This window comes from Lissotriton helveticus, chromosome 3_2 (genome assembly GCF_964261635.1).
Source record: "Lissotriton helveticus chromosome 3_2, aLisHel1.1, whole genome shotgun sequence".
NCBI lineage: Eukaryota > Metazoa > Chordata > Amphibia > Caudata > Salamandridae > Lissotriton > Lissotriton helveticus.
The window spans coordinates 35,901,419-35,916,723 of record NC_136062.1 but is presented as its reverse complement, the minus strand read 5'-3'; the positions used below and the strand labels follow the sequence as shown (position 1 = coordinate 35,916,723).

Sequence of the window (15,305 nt, the reverse complement as noted above, 5' to 3'; positions counted from 1 at the left end):
GGTGATTCATTCTCAGCCTCAGGCTGTGAGCTAGCATGACCCAATTGTTTCTTTAGTAATAAATCAAGTACCGACCTCCCCCCAGCAGTACTTAACTTTCTTCTTGAGGCAAGGACCTCTTGTCTTGGAGTGTTAGTCACAGGCTGCTTTGTTTGTTGCTTCTTTGATCTCAGCGCTTTGGCTGGTATACTGTCGGAGTCACCCCCATCCAATGAGCCTTCACGTTGTTGCCGCTCCGCTTCCTTGCGGAGTACCTTGGCCGCCTTCGCAACCCGCGCTCTGGCGGCGGCAGCCGAGGCATTTTTCGGAGGCGGCATCGTTGCTCTCGATGTCCTCAGCGTCCTTCTCTGTGAGCGCGGCCGCACCCGGCAGACGAAACCACAGATCACAAGCTGGGCTCTCTGGTATGGCAGCAGCGTTGCCCGACACGTCCACCGAAGCCCGGTCAGTGTATGCTGAAATTTCCTTAACGCGCTGTGTGGGAAAGCGCGGCACTCGATGAGAAACCAGGAAGGTTTGAGTGTTTATCGAGGCTTCCCTTGTACTTGTAACATTGAATCACTTCTTGCAGCATAGCGTCCCGACAGAAGTAAAGGAAGGCAGAGATGCATTTAAGGCGTATTTAAACTTCGGTAGGCAATTTTCAATCAGCTTCCATAATTTTTCATTTCAATAGCCAACAGTCTTTCAGTTCAGATTGTCTAAATTGCCATAGTAAAAACGGAGCTCAGCGTGGTGCTGCAAACCCGGTCTAACGTTAGACTGCCATCTTGCCCCCAAACCTCCAACTACTGGTTCTCAACTTCCTATGTGGGGTAGCTCGTGCACAGCTCCTGGTCTTCCTTAGCATCACCTGGTCTCCTTAGCTGCAGCAACAAGGTCACCGTCAACTGTTCTGAACCATTCGACATTGGTGGACATTTCTCTTCTATGCCTTCTGGCCATATCCGAGTGGCATAGACGCTGCCCCTCTGCTTGCAGGTTGTTCACTTCAAGAATCCGCCCTTGGAGTCCCCTGGACTCTTGCAGAGTATTCTCCAGTGGCATCTTTCCAGAGGTCCTCCATTGTGGTCTACAGCGGTTTCCAAATCACTTCGCACCTATGCACCCGGCTTCCCTGGTGTAGGTATCCTGGTTCCTGGGGTGTCTATAAATGGGGTGACTCTCAAACCTTCTGTCTTCCACTGGGTTTCTTCAGGGTCGAGTGGGAAGGTCCTTCTTTAACAAAATGTGACTTCCCCGTTGACTTCTATTGCATACGCGGCTCTGTTTTCACTTTGCATACATCCTCCGTGGGGTACCTGGGTACTTACCTTAGGTGGTTCCTGGTGTCCCAGCTCCTCTGAGTCTCCTGGTCCAATTTCATAATTTGGACGCAGTTGGCTTTTGACTTTTTTCGCATATGGTTTGGTCAACCCTTGAAGACCACTGTATTTGGTGCTACATACCTTATTCGCAATTGAAGTATTATTATGTATTTGAGTTTAAATCTCAGAGTAGAAGATATACCAATGTATTAGTGAGAGATGTGGAACTTTTCCATAAATCTGTATCTCCGGGACAAAAGGACAGGTTGGAAAAAATGCTTGGACCTATTTTTATATATACACTGTGTGTTTTTTTTTGTTTAACGTACACTACATGATTAGATCTGGTAAAAGAAGATGCTTAACACTCCTTCAAGTAAGCCTCAAGGCTGCTCTCCAAAGCTACCACTTTGAGAGCTTTCTATGGTTATCAAAGAACACTAAAATCACCATAAGGGTTGTCTGGATTTGTGCAAGGTGCTTCACTTAAATAAGTGGTACCATATACTAAACCAGCCTCCTGCAGACATCATCTGCTTGAAACTCTTTGTGAGGTTCTCTCCCTGTGAGCCTCTGGAGTCCTACTACCTTTGTGAGATGTAATGCATCTGTGATACTGTGTGTGAATAAATAAGAACCTCTGGCATGTGAACATTTCTACTGGATTGAGAATGGGTGTGAGTTTCTGTGCATGGCAGACTAGTGCAGGAAAATTATGTATAGGGCAGATCTTCTGATGCAGGAAAGATGGTGACCCAGGGAAGGCCAGGTCAGTGCCTTTAATTCACCACTAGCAGAGCCAGTGGTGGCTCCACTGGCAGTCAATCAGCGACCCTACTATGTTACGTGTGTTCGGGAATAACACGTTTAGTGGAAAAGATTAACCTTCAATTTACAGAGTTTATCCTTTTGCCACTTAACTCAAATACGTTTTTTATCTCCTCTTCTCCTACCCTCAACTACTTGTCTACTTCTTCCCGTGTTTTATCATGAGTAGTTGAGGAATTGTGAAGCCTGGATATCAGGTGGGAATGCTATGATTTCCATGCTCTGGACGGGCTGGACGTGCTAAGGTTTGTTGAATTTTAGCTAACATCTTCCTACAGTTCGTCTGCTGCCACATCTATCTTTCATTCAAGCATGGTGATTTAATATCTATCTTAGTGGCCTCTTTGATCTGCTGAGATACTTTTGAACAAGGAAATTCATATATCAAGCTAGCCTGATACGAAGGGATAGGCCAATGGGACCTCTTTTTCACCAGGCCCTGGAGTCTGTCTCCCGGTAATTGAGGGGGTGTGTTTCTCTAGACCTTAAGATAATGTAAGCATGGAATTTACATTCCTGTTTGTAAAAGTCGTGCTGTTTTTGCTTCTTTCCATCTGGGGCTTCTTTGGGATCGAGATCAATATCAAATCTACATTTTTTATTATACATCTTTTACCCTTTAATCTTTACATATTGTAACATTTTGTTTAAGTGCATTGGTGTAAAGTAATATATTCATTTCTAAAAACACGGAACAATCTCTAATTTGAACTGAACAATATACAAATATATTGTGTGCTTACCTTATCACTTAATGTTGGCTTTAAATCAACCATCAGAAGCCTGAATGCTATCACTGGCATGACACAAACAACTGTGTTGAGGCCAATAACAAGCCATACGCTTATCAGGCTCAACGAATTTCTGGCATTTCCTGTAATAAAAGGAAATGAGATTGTACTTACATGCAATTAATAAACAAATGTAAACAGCAAATTTAACTTAAGCAATTTCTGCAGATCAGCTGAGTTATATAGCAAGCTATTAGGTGTGTGGTAATTACCCTTCTCCTAGGGAATTCTTGGTAAGTGAGAACACTGAAGACACTGCCCAGTGGGAGGTGATGGTAGGGGCACTGAACACAGGTAATGGTCAAGTGTGGCCATTGTAAAGTAGGAGTAAAAATACTGGGCATGCTGTGCACCAGAAGGCAACACCCTCTGGCGACATGCCTGTAGATTGTGCTTCAAAGTTAACTGATGGTGAGCAGGGATTTAGACAGTGTCCAGAAAGAGCTGTCTACTGGGCCATGGCCAAGGACAATACTGTGTGATAAGTCAATATTAGGATGCCTCCACAAGTGCAGGTAGCACTGGCCATGGGAACGGGGTAGACGTATTCACTAAAGACTATGGCCACAGAAATGTGGTGTAGCTCACTTGGCATAGTTGATGGGCATGCCATGTGGGCTCTAGCTGCAGAGGGACTGGTACATTGCCAGGACACAGACTGGGTCGTGTGCTCAGAGCCCACTGGGTATGGCATAAGGTTGCAAGGCATGGCCAAATGCCATGTTCACTGACCTCTGGGGCCAGCAGTGATGGATGCAGAGGATAGTCTAAGACCACACGCAATACTCAGTGAAAACCTTTGGTATGGGTTAAAATATAAAAAATCTAAATCAAAGAACTTAACTGTAAAAATGTTATGAAAGGAAAGTTATGTTACTTGTCTTATATGAAAACATCATGCTCTGATACCATTCCCCCGGCAAAATTAGCTGAAGGGAAGGCATTCCAAGTGGGCTTTAGAAGCACTGAATGAAAACTTTGATCAAGCCCTGTATCCAGCCTCTAATCTCCACAGTCTCCTAGAAACAGCAGTTGGTCTTTGGCCACATGCTACACCCATTGCACCTATCCCACAGGATACCTTGGACAGCCTTTGGCAGTAAACAGTGAGCTCTGAAAGCAATACCTAGTCGCCCTGTTACCAGAACCCACTGACTAGGATCGTTAGCTGTAAGCAATGTTTTACTGGTACATGCTATGGCTGTGCTCAGTGCCAGAACCTCAAATCTCATTAGGTATTGTCTTTGTGTGTGCCTATCAAGCTCTGCTTTCGGAATAGTTATTTGGCTATGCTCAGCACCCAGCCCATCAGCTCTTTGATATTGATGTGACCTTGGCGATTCCCAGTGGTTGCTGGTTACCGGGACTACCTCTGTTTACTTAGGAAAAAAAGAGAAGACACACAATAGCAATGATTCTATAGTTTTACCATTAAAGTTTGGAATAAAAAGCACCTTTTTTTGTTTTTTGTTGGTGTATCTTTTTCAAACTAAAGAATGGAAGAACTGGGAGTGGAGTAACCAACTGGGAGAAGGAGACCCCAAAAATAAGCATACAAATGAAAAGAGAGGAACTAAAATGGTAGAATGTATTACATGCACTCTTGCAGGGCCGGACTGGGAACCCAAAGTAACCTTGACAAATTTTGTCAGACCAGCCCCCATAAGGTGCATACTAATCGAGCGCAGTGAACGAGCTGGCCTACTACATGGGAGCTTGGGGGGAGGGATCTCCCACTAAGACAATTTGTGAATAAAATGCAAAAATGGTGCATTCTACAACTCATTTTTCATGATACAATTTAAGTCATTTTTAAAGCACAGTAAATGATGACCCACAATGCACCAGGATAAAGCAATCCTTATTGGGGCTCTTCAATGACTCCCTTACTATCACCCTCAAACAAGCATCTCATCTCTCCATGGCCCCTCTCTCAAATGGACCTAATTTGTCTCTCAAACCAGTTTAGGGTGCTGGAACATTTTACATCACACATTCATACAGAGATAATGAATCATACATCTGTAAATCAGTGTACAGAAAATGTTACATAAGATAAAGGGATGTATACGGTGTAAGATTCACTTGTCATCCATTCTGGTAGACATTTTTTTAAGAATGCTTGGTCTGGGAAAGCACAAACTCAGGATTCAGAATGTAACACATTGGTTAGGGTTGAATTTAATAATAAGAATTTATTTCTACTCTAACAAACCCTTTTTAGCAAAATTAGGATAATGAACGGCTGGGACAACAAACATCAATTCTGACATAGATTACGATTGTAATGTTTGAACTGCACAGTAACAAAAGGAACTCTGTGGCAAAAAACAGTAACCCACTGAGCTATCCATATAAATACTGTCTGTGATCTGCATAGTACACACTCTTTGCACCAGGCGAATTGACCCTCTGTGCTACTTTAGATCTGCCACAAGACAAAAACTCCCATCTAATCCCCAGCATTATCTTGGCACTTTTACTGTTGCCTAAAAACTGTTGAATATACAAGGAACTCTGTAGTGCTTTTAGAACTACTGCACTTCTACAAAACTGCCCCCCAGTAACAAAAGCGACCCCCACCCTTCCAGCCTCCCAGGGAAACACTTGATGCCTGGTACAGCCAGTCCGACCTTGCACTCTTGCTGTGCATGTCGATTTTTTAGGAGCATAGGGTTTGTACTGAACACAAACCAGTCCTTTGTATTGCATCTAGAACATTTCTATGTTGGGAAAGCGCTCAAATTTTGTATAACTTCTAAGATCGCTCTTGCAGGCACTCCTAGTTCCAGATAGAATTCAATCATGAATGCAAACTTTTATGCTTAGCTTTTTTCTTTCTCTCTAGTAAAGACAAGCATTTACAATCCAACTGTCTCGCCTTTGCCTAAGTTAGAGCTATTGGCATTGTAAATGAAAACCTTTTTATTTAAGTGTTGGATTTGAAAACAGATAAATACATGGAATTGTCATTTACAATGCCAATAGCTTAATCTCTCACAAATGCGCGACCTATTGCATTTGCACCCAGACACACATAGACAGAGAGCCACACACACACACAGAGCCACACACACAGAGCCACACACAGAGCCACACACACACACAGACAGAAAGCCACACACAGAGCCACACACAGAGAGCCACACACACACAGCCACACGCACACACACACAGTGCCACACACACTGTGTGCCACACACACACAGAGCCACACACACACATAGAGCCACATACACACATAGAGCCACACACACACTGCCACACACACACACAGCCCCCCCACACACACAGCCCCACACACACACAGCCCCACTCACACACAGTCCCCCAAACACACACACAGCCACACACACAGCCACACACACACAGAGCCACACACACACACAGAGCCACCCACACACACACACACAGAGCCACATACACAGAGACACACACACACACAGAGCCACACACAATGCAATACCGCACGCAAAAAGTCGAGGGGAAATGTTATACTAGACAAGGGGTAAGGTAACTTTTTTCAAATGGTGGGGGCAGCGCATATTGCTTAAACTGTGATGAGTCGCCTGGAGGTTAATGAGAAGTGCTTAATTTGAGCCATTGTACTCCCCCCCCCTCCCGGCTGTTATGTTTTTATTTTCTTTGTTTTTTTGAGGGCTTGTGAGTTGAAATTTGCTGCCTGGCCACTCCAAATGGACATAATGGCAAGTGCGGACATCAGCATAATCATGCTTTTTTGACAATGGTGTTTACCATCAGCAATAACTGTTTTCCCCCCAGTGCTGGACATCGGCAAAAATCATGAGCAAAGCCACTAGGTTTGCACGGGCAAAGCCATAAGGCGAGACCTATTGACTTTGCCCAAGCTTGTAATAAAAATCAGTTGTCCTACACTACAACATGAGTCTGCGTGTCTCTGGAAAAAGGTAAAATACTATGGCCTTTCCCAATGCCTGGAAACTAGCACCGAAAGGTCTATTTCTCAGATTGTGCTAGGCCATAGAAATCGCAGTTGATAATAATGCAACATGATGGGAAAACATGACTTGCTTAGGGTAACTGCCTTAGGAGAACATGAATTGCATTTCTCCGAACAGCTGCTATTCTGCAAGAACAGCAACAGCGACATCTAGAGCAAAAGAGCTACCTGAAGCCGGGGTCCTTGTATGCCAGGACATGCTTCCCCTTATATCCGAGTGAATCATGACTCTGGAATGACTCCCACAACAGGCCTAAAGTTCTATATTATTTTAGTCCTGGAACAAAGGGATGAGCTGTCCCTGCTGACTCCAGGGCACAGACACCAGTTCAGCTGAAGGAATCGGCCATCGCCTCGCGAGTCTCTTTCATCCACAGTTTTCTCGGCTGTGGGTGAAAGATACACGCGAGGCCGCCCACCCACGACCTGGACAGTAGAGGTCGCCCTCCTCCCCGCGTGCCCGGGGGTTGCGCCTCCGCCCAGCCAGACTCCACCTTCGCCAACTGTGGCCGGTGCATGGAAGGGCCCCGAGTCAGGGGGTGCTGGCAGGAGTCCGGTAGCCAAACCCAGCACCCTGGTGAAACTCCTCATGCGTCCTGTTCTCTGTGCCAGTGCCCCCATCCTCACGTGCGTTGGTAGTGATTGTAAGTCCCAGGAGTAACAATAAATGCAAGGGAAACAATCCTGTGCTCGACCGCTCCACTCTGAGAGGTAACTGCGGTCTATTCAGCATTGGAGCGGAAAGGTCCGCCAGTCCTTCCCGGGGCGCTGCTGCCGCTTGCCGTGGAGGTCCTGCAAGGGAGCCAACTTATGAAGCAAGAGTAAGGAGCCATCCCCACTTCTAGAGGCGCCCAGCAAGGGAAAGCCTATTAATGTAGGAGCACAAAGGTGCGCCCCCTGCAGGGTGAAAGACGCGCTGTGCAACGCTGTATTCCGCCGAGAAAACTGTGGGTGAAAGAGAGGCGCGAGGCGATTGCCGGAGCTTCGCAAGATGGCGGCACCCGAAAGAGACAGCGAGACGGGCAGCAGGCCTAAAGTTCTATATTATTTTAGTCCTGGAACCAGGGATGAGTTGTTCCCGCTGACTCCAGGGCACAGACACCAGTTCAGCTGAAGGCATCGGCCATTGTGTCTCTTTCACCCACAGTTTCCCCGGCGCAGAGAAAATTGTGGGTGAAAGAGACAAGCGAGGCCGCCCACCCACGCCCTGGACAGTACAGGGCACCCTCCTCCCTGTGTGCCCGGGAGTTTCGCCTCAGCCCGGCCAGACTCCACCTTCGCCGCCTGTGGCCGGTGCATGGAAGAGCCCCAAGCATCAGGGGGTGCAGACAGGAGCCCGGTAGCCAAACCCAGCACCCTGGTGAAACTCCTCATGCGTCCTGTTCTCTGTGCCAGTGCCCCCATCCTCACCTGCATTGGAAGTGATTGTAAGTCCCAGGAGTAACAATAAGTGCAAGGAGAAACAATCCTGTGCTCGACCTCTCCACTCTGAGAGGTAACTGCGGTCTATTCAGCGTTGGAGTGGAAAGTCCGTCAGTCCTTACCCCGGGTGCTGCTGCCGCTTGCCGTGGAGTCCCTGCTAGGGAGACAACTTATGAAGCAAGAGTAAGGAGCCATCCCCACTTCTAGTGGCACCCGGCAAGGGAAAGCCTATTAATGTCGGAGCACAAAGGTGCGCCCCCCTGTAGGGGGAAAAGACGCGCCGCGCAACGCTGTGCTCCGCCGAGAAAACTGTGGAGCGCCGAGAAAACTGTGGGTGAAAGAGACGCGCGAGGCGATGGCCGGAGCTTCGCAAGATGGCGGCGCCCGAAGGAGACAGCGAGACGGGCAGCAGGAGTCTGTAATCCCCGTCCTTTTCAGACTGGGGGATGTGTTTTTCTTTCTCCCCTCTTCTGCATTGGCTGGAATGTAAATAACGGGCGTGTTTTTGACTTGTTGTTTACCATTCCAGCCAATGGAGAAGAGGGTAGAACAAACTGAAAAAACACGCCCCCAATCCGAAAAGGACGGGGCTTAGATGATGAGAATGACGACACTGAGACTACTTCTCCAATGGCTGGCCGCCGTTTAGGAGGCTAGCCAATGGAGAAGAGGGGCGGGGTTTACTCTCGCTACTCAGAGTCATTAAATCTCGCGAGGGAGACTGCACATGTGCACAGCCTATGCCACGTGAGACCTAAAAAACAAATCCACACCATGGACCCTGTAGTTATGTATGTATTCTGAACTCCTACTTCCAGAATCTCTTCTCCCATAGCCTCCACATCTGAGCCATGTTCCTTTGGGCTAGGAGCAACCACTGAGATCCAGAAACAAAAAAAGGATAGTAGTGGTTTAGTTATCGCACCTCACAAGAGACCTATGTTTGCTGTGGGTATAGTACAGTAAAGAAAAGTAGGTATGTTAGTGATGGTGCTATCTGGTTATCCACACCCTACTTACTACCGAAGGTGAGACTAACAATTTGGATCAGAGGTTCCAGAATATATACAACTTTTAAAATAGACAGAAACCAAAGCACTCAAACAGTATCTTAAAGTAGTACAAGGTCCAAACAACAAGAACTTATTTTGAATAAAATGTCACTGGGCAGATCGCTTAATCTACCCGGGCCTAACAAAAAAAATTATGTATCTGTAACGCAACTCGTGCTCATATAAAGTGATCTGATAGCTTTGGGCAGAGATTGCGCTATATAAAAATCCCAATAAGATAATCTCATAATCCTTTCTAATGTTATACGCCTGTGGCTTAGAAGCCGATGCCTCTGAGCTGTAGACACTAAGGGCCTCATTAGGATGGCGTTTTTTCTGCATCCTCCGGGCCGGCGGAAGTGTCCGCCGGCCTGGAGGATGTGGAAAAACCGCGGCGGAGACTCCAAAGACCCACCGCCAAATTAGGATGGCTGGTGGGTCTGGAATTCCGTCCGCCGCTTTTCCGCCGCGGTCGGCTTCCGACCGCGGCGGAAAAGCTATAACATGGCAGGCGGTGTCTATGAGACACCGTCCGCCATATTATGATGTTTGTGTAAATATGCTTTTCCACTGCGGCTTTTCCGCCATGGAAAAGCATACGGACATTCACTTTGGGGGCCCGTTGCGGGCCCCCTGGGTGAATGGGGGGTGGGGGGTGCACATGGGGGGTACCTATGGTACCCCCCTGCATTTGCGTACACAAAGCAGCAGGCACCGTGCGGTGCCTGCCGCTTTGTGCATGTAAATGCAACACATGCATTTTTAACATTGCGGCGGGTGCAGCTTGAAGCTGCACCCGCCGCAATGTTAAAAATAGAGGATGTGACCGCCACCCTGGCGGTCACATCCTAATTGCCATGGAGGGACCGCCGCTGCCCATGCGGACGGTCCCTCCTACTAAGGGGTGGCGGACGGACGCAAGTCCGTCCGCCATCCTAATCGGCCCCTAAGTCAAGTGTTGAAATGTCAAACATCAGTTTCTGGGCTTGCAAATTCAATAAAGTGCAGAAAATAAGAGATTATTAGACGACATATTAATATCTGTCCACTCAAAGAAATATTTCCAGTTGGGAAAATCAACACTCAGTACCTTGGAATATCAATACCATTCTGCTTTCTAGAGGAGACCTTTGCAACATCTGCTGACTCAGGTACTATCAAGGATTGGAACAAGGGAGAAGATGAGTTTATTTTAGTGACTTAATTTTAGTTAAACAAGATATATAATATTCACATAATTTAAAATTACTACAATCAGTCATTTAAAAAACAATGTAAATACAAGTACTAATTGTCATTAAACTCTGTAGACAGTAAATATAATTAAGTTCCATCTTGATGTCAATTTCTATTGGTGGCCTCAACTAGCTGCAGACACGCTGGAGATTATTCTCTTCATCCCAACAAGAAGAAAGTTAATGCCTATAAAGAAATCTGCAAGGTTTGCAAAACTGTGCCAGGGAGAAGAAGGGCCATTTCAGTTAGCACTACTACCCTGTCATGCAATTTAAGATCATCCAGGGAGGGAGAGAAGGCAGGAAAGGTAATAAAGGAAGGCTACAACAAAAACACAAAGTCCTCCCACCATTTTGGCAGAAACAGAGCAGGAAGAAAGGCCTGAGGTTGATCCAGAAGTGCAGAACACACATTGGGTAATAAGCAGTAGCAAGCAGCTCATGGACCAAAACAAGGAATTTCCATCTTTCTTTTATGCATTAATTTGTGGTTTAAAGATAAGGTGGTCATTTTCACTGCTGTTTCCTCAAAAAAGCAAAAAAATAAAAAGTTTAAAAAATACTAAAAAAGGTCAAGGTACAATTTGCAAAAACAGTTCTTTTTAGAACCACGTTTAGGTGTCAAACAAGGATAACTTTTTTACACATTATGCACAATTTCTGACCACACAATATTTTACTAATAAATAACAGAAATCTACAACCTAACATGACTAAATGACAGCACTTATCCCAACAAAGAAATGCTACTGTATACATATTGACATCACTCATAATGTCAATGTTAAGGTCATACGTTATGTCATCAGGGATGCCATCATTTGTAGTGTCATATATCACATGATGTGTGAAAGTCACAATCACTGCAATTAATGAGTGAGTTACACTTTTCATGGCAGGCCTGCAAGATATTCGTGTTTCATGAACCATAATTCACAAAAGAATTTTTTGGTCATTTATACACATACACACAAACATAAATTTGACACCTCACACATTAGGAAATCTCATTTTTTGCATCCTTAATATCCTTAATATCTCTGTTCCCTCTTGACCAATTTTGCCCAGGTCTACAATGAAGGGTTTAAAATTAAAGCAAACACATTTCAGTGTCGGGGCAGACTGACAAATTAACTCAAAAATTATAAAGGAGGCCTCACGATTTCTGACTTTTAAATTTATCATACTTTTTGCTATAGCAAATAATTGTCTCTCAAAACTGCGACATTTCTGATAGACGCTCACCAGATTTTTTAGAATTGTGGCCTCTCTATCATTTGGTACTTTTTCTTGGCTGGGCGATTTTTTGGCCAGCCCTTTCTGACTCTCTATTGAGAATTACCGAGAATCCTTCACACATAACAAAACATGCACATCTCACATGCACAGTTGACATATATTTTCGCCACCGTGACAATGTTTGTAAACATTAAATGTTAACAAAAAGGAGCACAGTAGGAAAGCAAATGCTGCATTATGCATGTGCGGGCAGGTCTTCGGCTTGTTCACTAATGAATACCTGTATGATTGGCTAGGAAGAAATCAAAGCAAATATAGGGCCTTCAAACCCATCCCCTGGCATGGACAGGATATGCCTTCGAGCATGGCCCTCAGACAGCTGGGATTAGCGTCGAGAGCGTACCATCGGGTGACCCCAGATATGCCGGCTCAGGCATCCTATGATCATCCTTGCCCCCTCACGGGGGATTTGGATAGGGATCCGGAGTCTTTGCAGACGTGGCTTCTGGACAGGCTGAATGATCTAGCCCCTGCGATGGCCCCCCGCTTGGTATCTAAACGGGTTTTTGCCCTGTGGTTTACTGAAGCGTTGGTGGCCTCTCGTAGGCAGTGCAAGGTGGCCGAAAGGGCTTGGCGTGCTCAGTATGACTCTGCCGCCAGGCTCGCCTATAGAACTATGGTCAAAGCCTATCATCGGGATATCCTCCAAGAGAAGAAAGACTATTTTGCTAGGAGGATTGAGGCTGCTTCTAATTCCTGCAAGGAGATTTTCACGATTGTTAGGGATTTTACGGCCCCGCGGTCGAATTCGATCCAGACTGCCCCTACTGAGGCTTGGGTTTCTGATCTCGCCAACTTCTTTACTACGAAGATAAAGCTGATTCAGGACTCTTTTCCATTAAGGCAGGTTGTAATCTCTCCTAGCTCTGATGACAGGCCAGTTACATCGGTCCCTCTAGGGCCAGTCCTGTCAGACTTCCCGCCTATTTCAGCCCCTTCGTCATTGATACTTATGGCCAATCTTAAATCGGGCTCGCCGCTTGACCCATGCCCGGCCAAATTTCTGGCGAAGATGGCGGCAGTGGTTAACCCGTTGGCGAATCCCCTCCTGAATCTCTCTTTGAACCGGGGGGTGGTCCCTCAGGCCTGGAAGCAGGCAATGGTCATCCCCCTCATTAAGAAGCCTGGTCTTGATCCCGAGGTCTTGGCCAACTATAGGCCCATTTCTCTCCTCCCTGCGTTGGCCAAAATCTTGGAGAAGCATGTGCACATTGTGCTTTCCAATTTTTGGGAATCGTACGATCTGCTTCACTCCACTCAATCTGGTTTCCGCCCTAACCTTAGTACTGAGACGGCGCTGCTGGAGGTCTCTGAAGCCATCAAGGAGGCACTGGATTCGGGCGGCAAAGCCATGCTGATAATGCTTGACCTGTCGGCGGCCTTTGACACCGTCCCCCACGAGGGTCTGCTCATCAGACTTCATGAGATCGGTCTGAGGGGGACGGTGCTTAGCTGGTTTAGATCGTTTCTAGCTGGCCGTCGACAAACGGTCTGCGCCTCATCCAGCTCGGCTGAGATGCCGCCTTTGGGAGTCGGAGTCCCGCAGGGCTCGGTGCTGAGCCCGACTCTATTTAACATCTTTATGACCCCTCTGGCAGCATTGGCTGAATCTTTTGGGGCCCAGATCGTATCCTATGCCGACGATACCCAGCTCCTTTTTACCTGCGGGAAAGGAGAGGTTTTTGATGGAGAGAGTATCCGTGAGTGCCTTGGGGCTGTTTTTAAATGGTTCCAGCTGAACAGCCTCATGTGCAACTCAGATAAATCGGAGGTACTCTTCTTCGGTGGTCAACCCGATCCAGACTGGCAGGAATGGTGGCCCGCTGATATGTCTCCTCCAGCTCGCTCGTCTCAGTTGGCTAAGAACTTAGGGATCAAGATAGACAATGGTCTGACTTTAAGATCTCAGATCCTTGCCCTTACTGGCACCTGCTTTGCCCTCCTCAGGATGCTTCGGAAGTTTCTTCCTCTGCTCTCTGAGGACCACAGGAGGACGACGGTACAGGCCTTAATTGGCTCAAGATTGGACTATTCTAACGTCCTATACTTGGGCCTGCCGGAGTACCTCTTGCAACGGCTGCAGGTAGTCCAGAATACGGCCGCGCGAGCCATTTTTGGCCTTCACAGGCGAGCCAGAGCCTCCGGTCTTCTGCAGTCTCTCCATTGGCTGCCTATCTGGAAGCAGATAGCTTTCAAGGCCTTGACCCTGGCCCATAAGGCTCTCCACGCATCTGGGGCTAAATATTTGCAAAGGAGGCTCGCCTTTTACCATTCGGCACGATCTCTGAGATCAGATTCGATGTTTCTTGCCTTGGTCCCTCGTGTGAAGAAGGCCCACATTGGAGGTCGCTCCTTTAGGCTGCAGGCTCCACAGCTTTGGAACACTATGCCTCTGGCATTGCGCAGCACCTCGAATCTGTTGGCCTTCAGGAAGGGCCTTAAAACCTGGCTCTTTGCCCTTTAGACTCCCCTTTTTTTTAGCTGATTCCATCTTTTATCTTTGTGTTATGTTTGTCTTTCTCAGGTGTCAATAAAGCGCCGGGACACTCTTTCTGAGTAGCCGTGCGCTATAAAAGACAAAATTAACATAACATAACAACATTTAAGCATACACCTCTGGCAGCAGGCACGCAAAAGGTTGCTGCTTAGCAAAAATAGCCACTATCGGCTCTTTAAAAGCCTGTAGCTGATCCACCGTATCACAGGGGAAGACACTCTCACCCCTGACTTTGGCTGCAACTTCCCATGAACAAACATATGTTCTAAAGCAGTGGTGGCTGGTGAAAGTAGTAGTGGAGCAGGGAGGGGGTTTAAAAAAAAAGATCACTTACTTGTCAGCCAACTGACTTGCTGCTTCCTCTCCTCCGTCCCCGTCCACTTGCGCGAACAGGTAGAACCCAGACTCCCCTAAGCCTATCACAATGCTTCAATGCAGTGCTGTGATTGGTTTGAGAGCAGTGGTTCGGCGCTCAGAGAAGGACTAGGAGCTGGGCATGTTCTCTACCCAGGATGTACAAAACAGCCAGTGCAAAACTGCCTCAGCATGGAAATATAAAATGATAATCATTTTGCGTTATCATTTTATTTTTCCTTTTTTGCAATGCTGAAAAGCAGTGGGGCAATGCTCCTCCGCCTTTGCGGAGGAGCCGCCCCTGTTCCAAAGAAAAATACACAGACTCCTATCAGGCAATTTTCCTTCTCTTCTCGTGAAAAAGATTATCTATGCTTTCAGTGAGTCTTGTGCCTCTTTTCTAGTGATCTCAAGTTTGTTATGGCCGATGCTAAGAAAAGCCATACTCTCTCCCTCCCTCATTTCCTTAGGCTGCACCAGGGCACAAAGGTAACACATTGAAGAGTTATAAGATTTATCCAAACACATGAGACACTCA

The 15,305-nt window shown here is 46.6% G+C and overlaps 1 protein-coding gene across 6 annotated transcripts in view; it reads right to left on the bottom strand.

Annotated features, from left to right (window-relative positions):
- Positions 1 to 15,305, bottom strand: part of ATP8B4 (ATPase phospholipid transporting 8B4 (putative)) — a 4,589,528-nt gene that overhangs the window by 1,016,234 nt on the left and 3,557,989 nt on the right. For all 6 annotated transcript variants that reach the window (XR_013609828.1, XR_013609825.1, XR_013609826.1 and 3 more), the window contains one exon: positions 2,879 to 3,009. Coding sequence is in view for 2 of the 6 variants with exons in the window: in XM_078684774.1 (XP_078540900.1) it covers positions 2,879 to 3,009 (131 nt within the window). In the remaining 4 variants the exon portion in view is untranslated. The remainder of the gene's footprint in view (positions 1 to 2,878; positions 3,010 to 15,305) is intronic.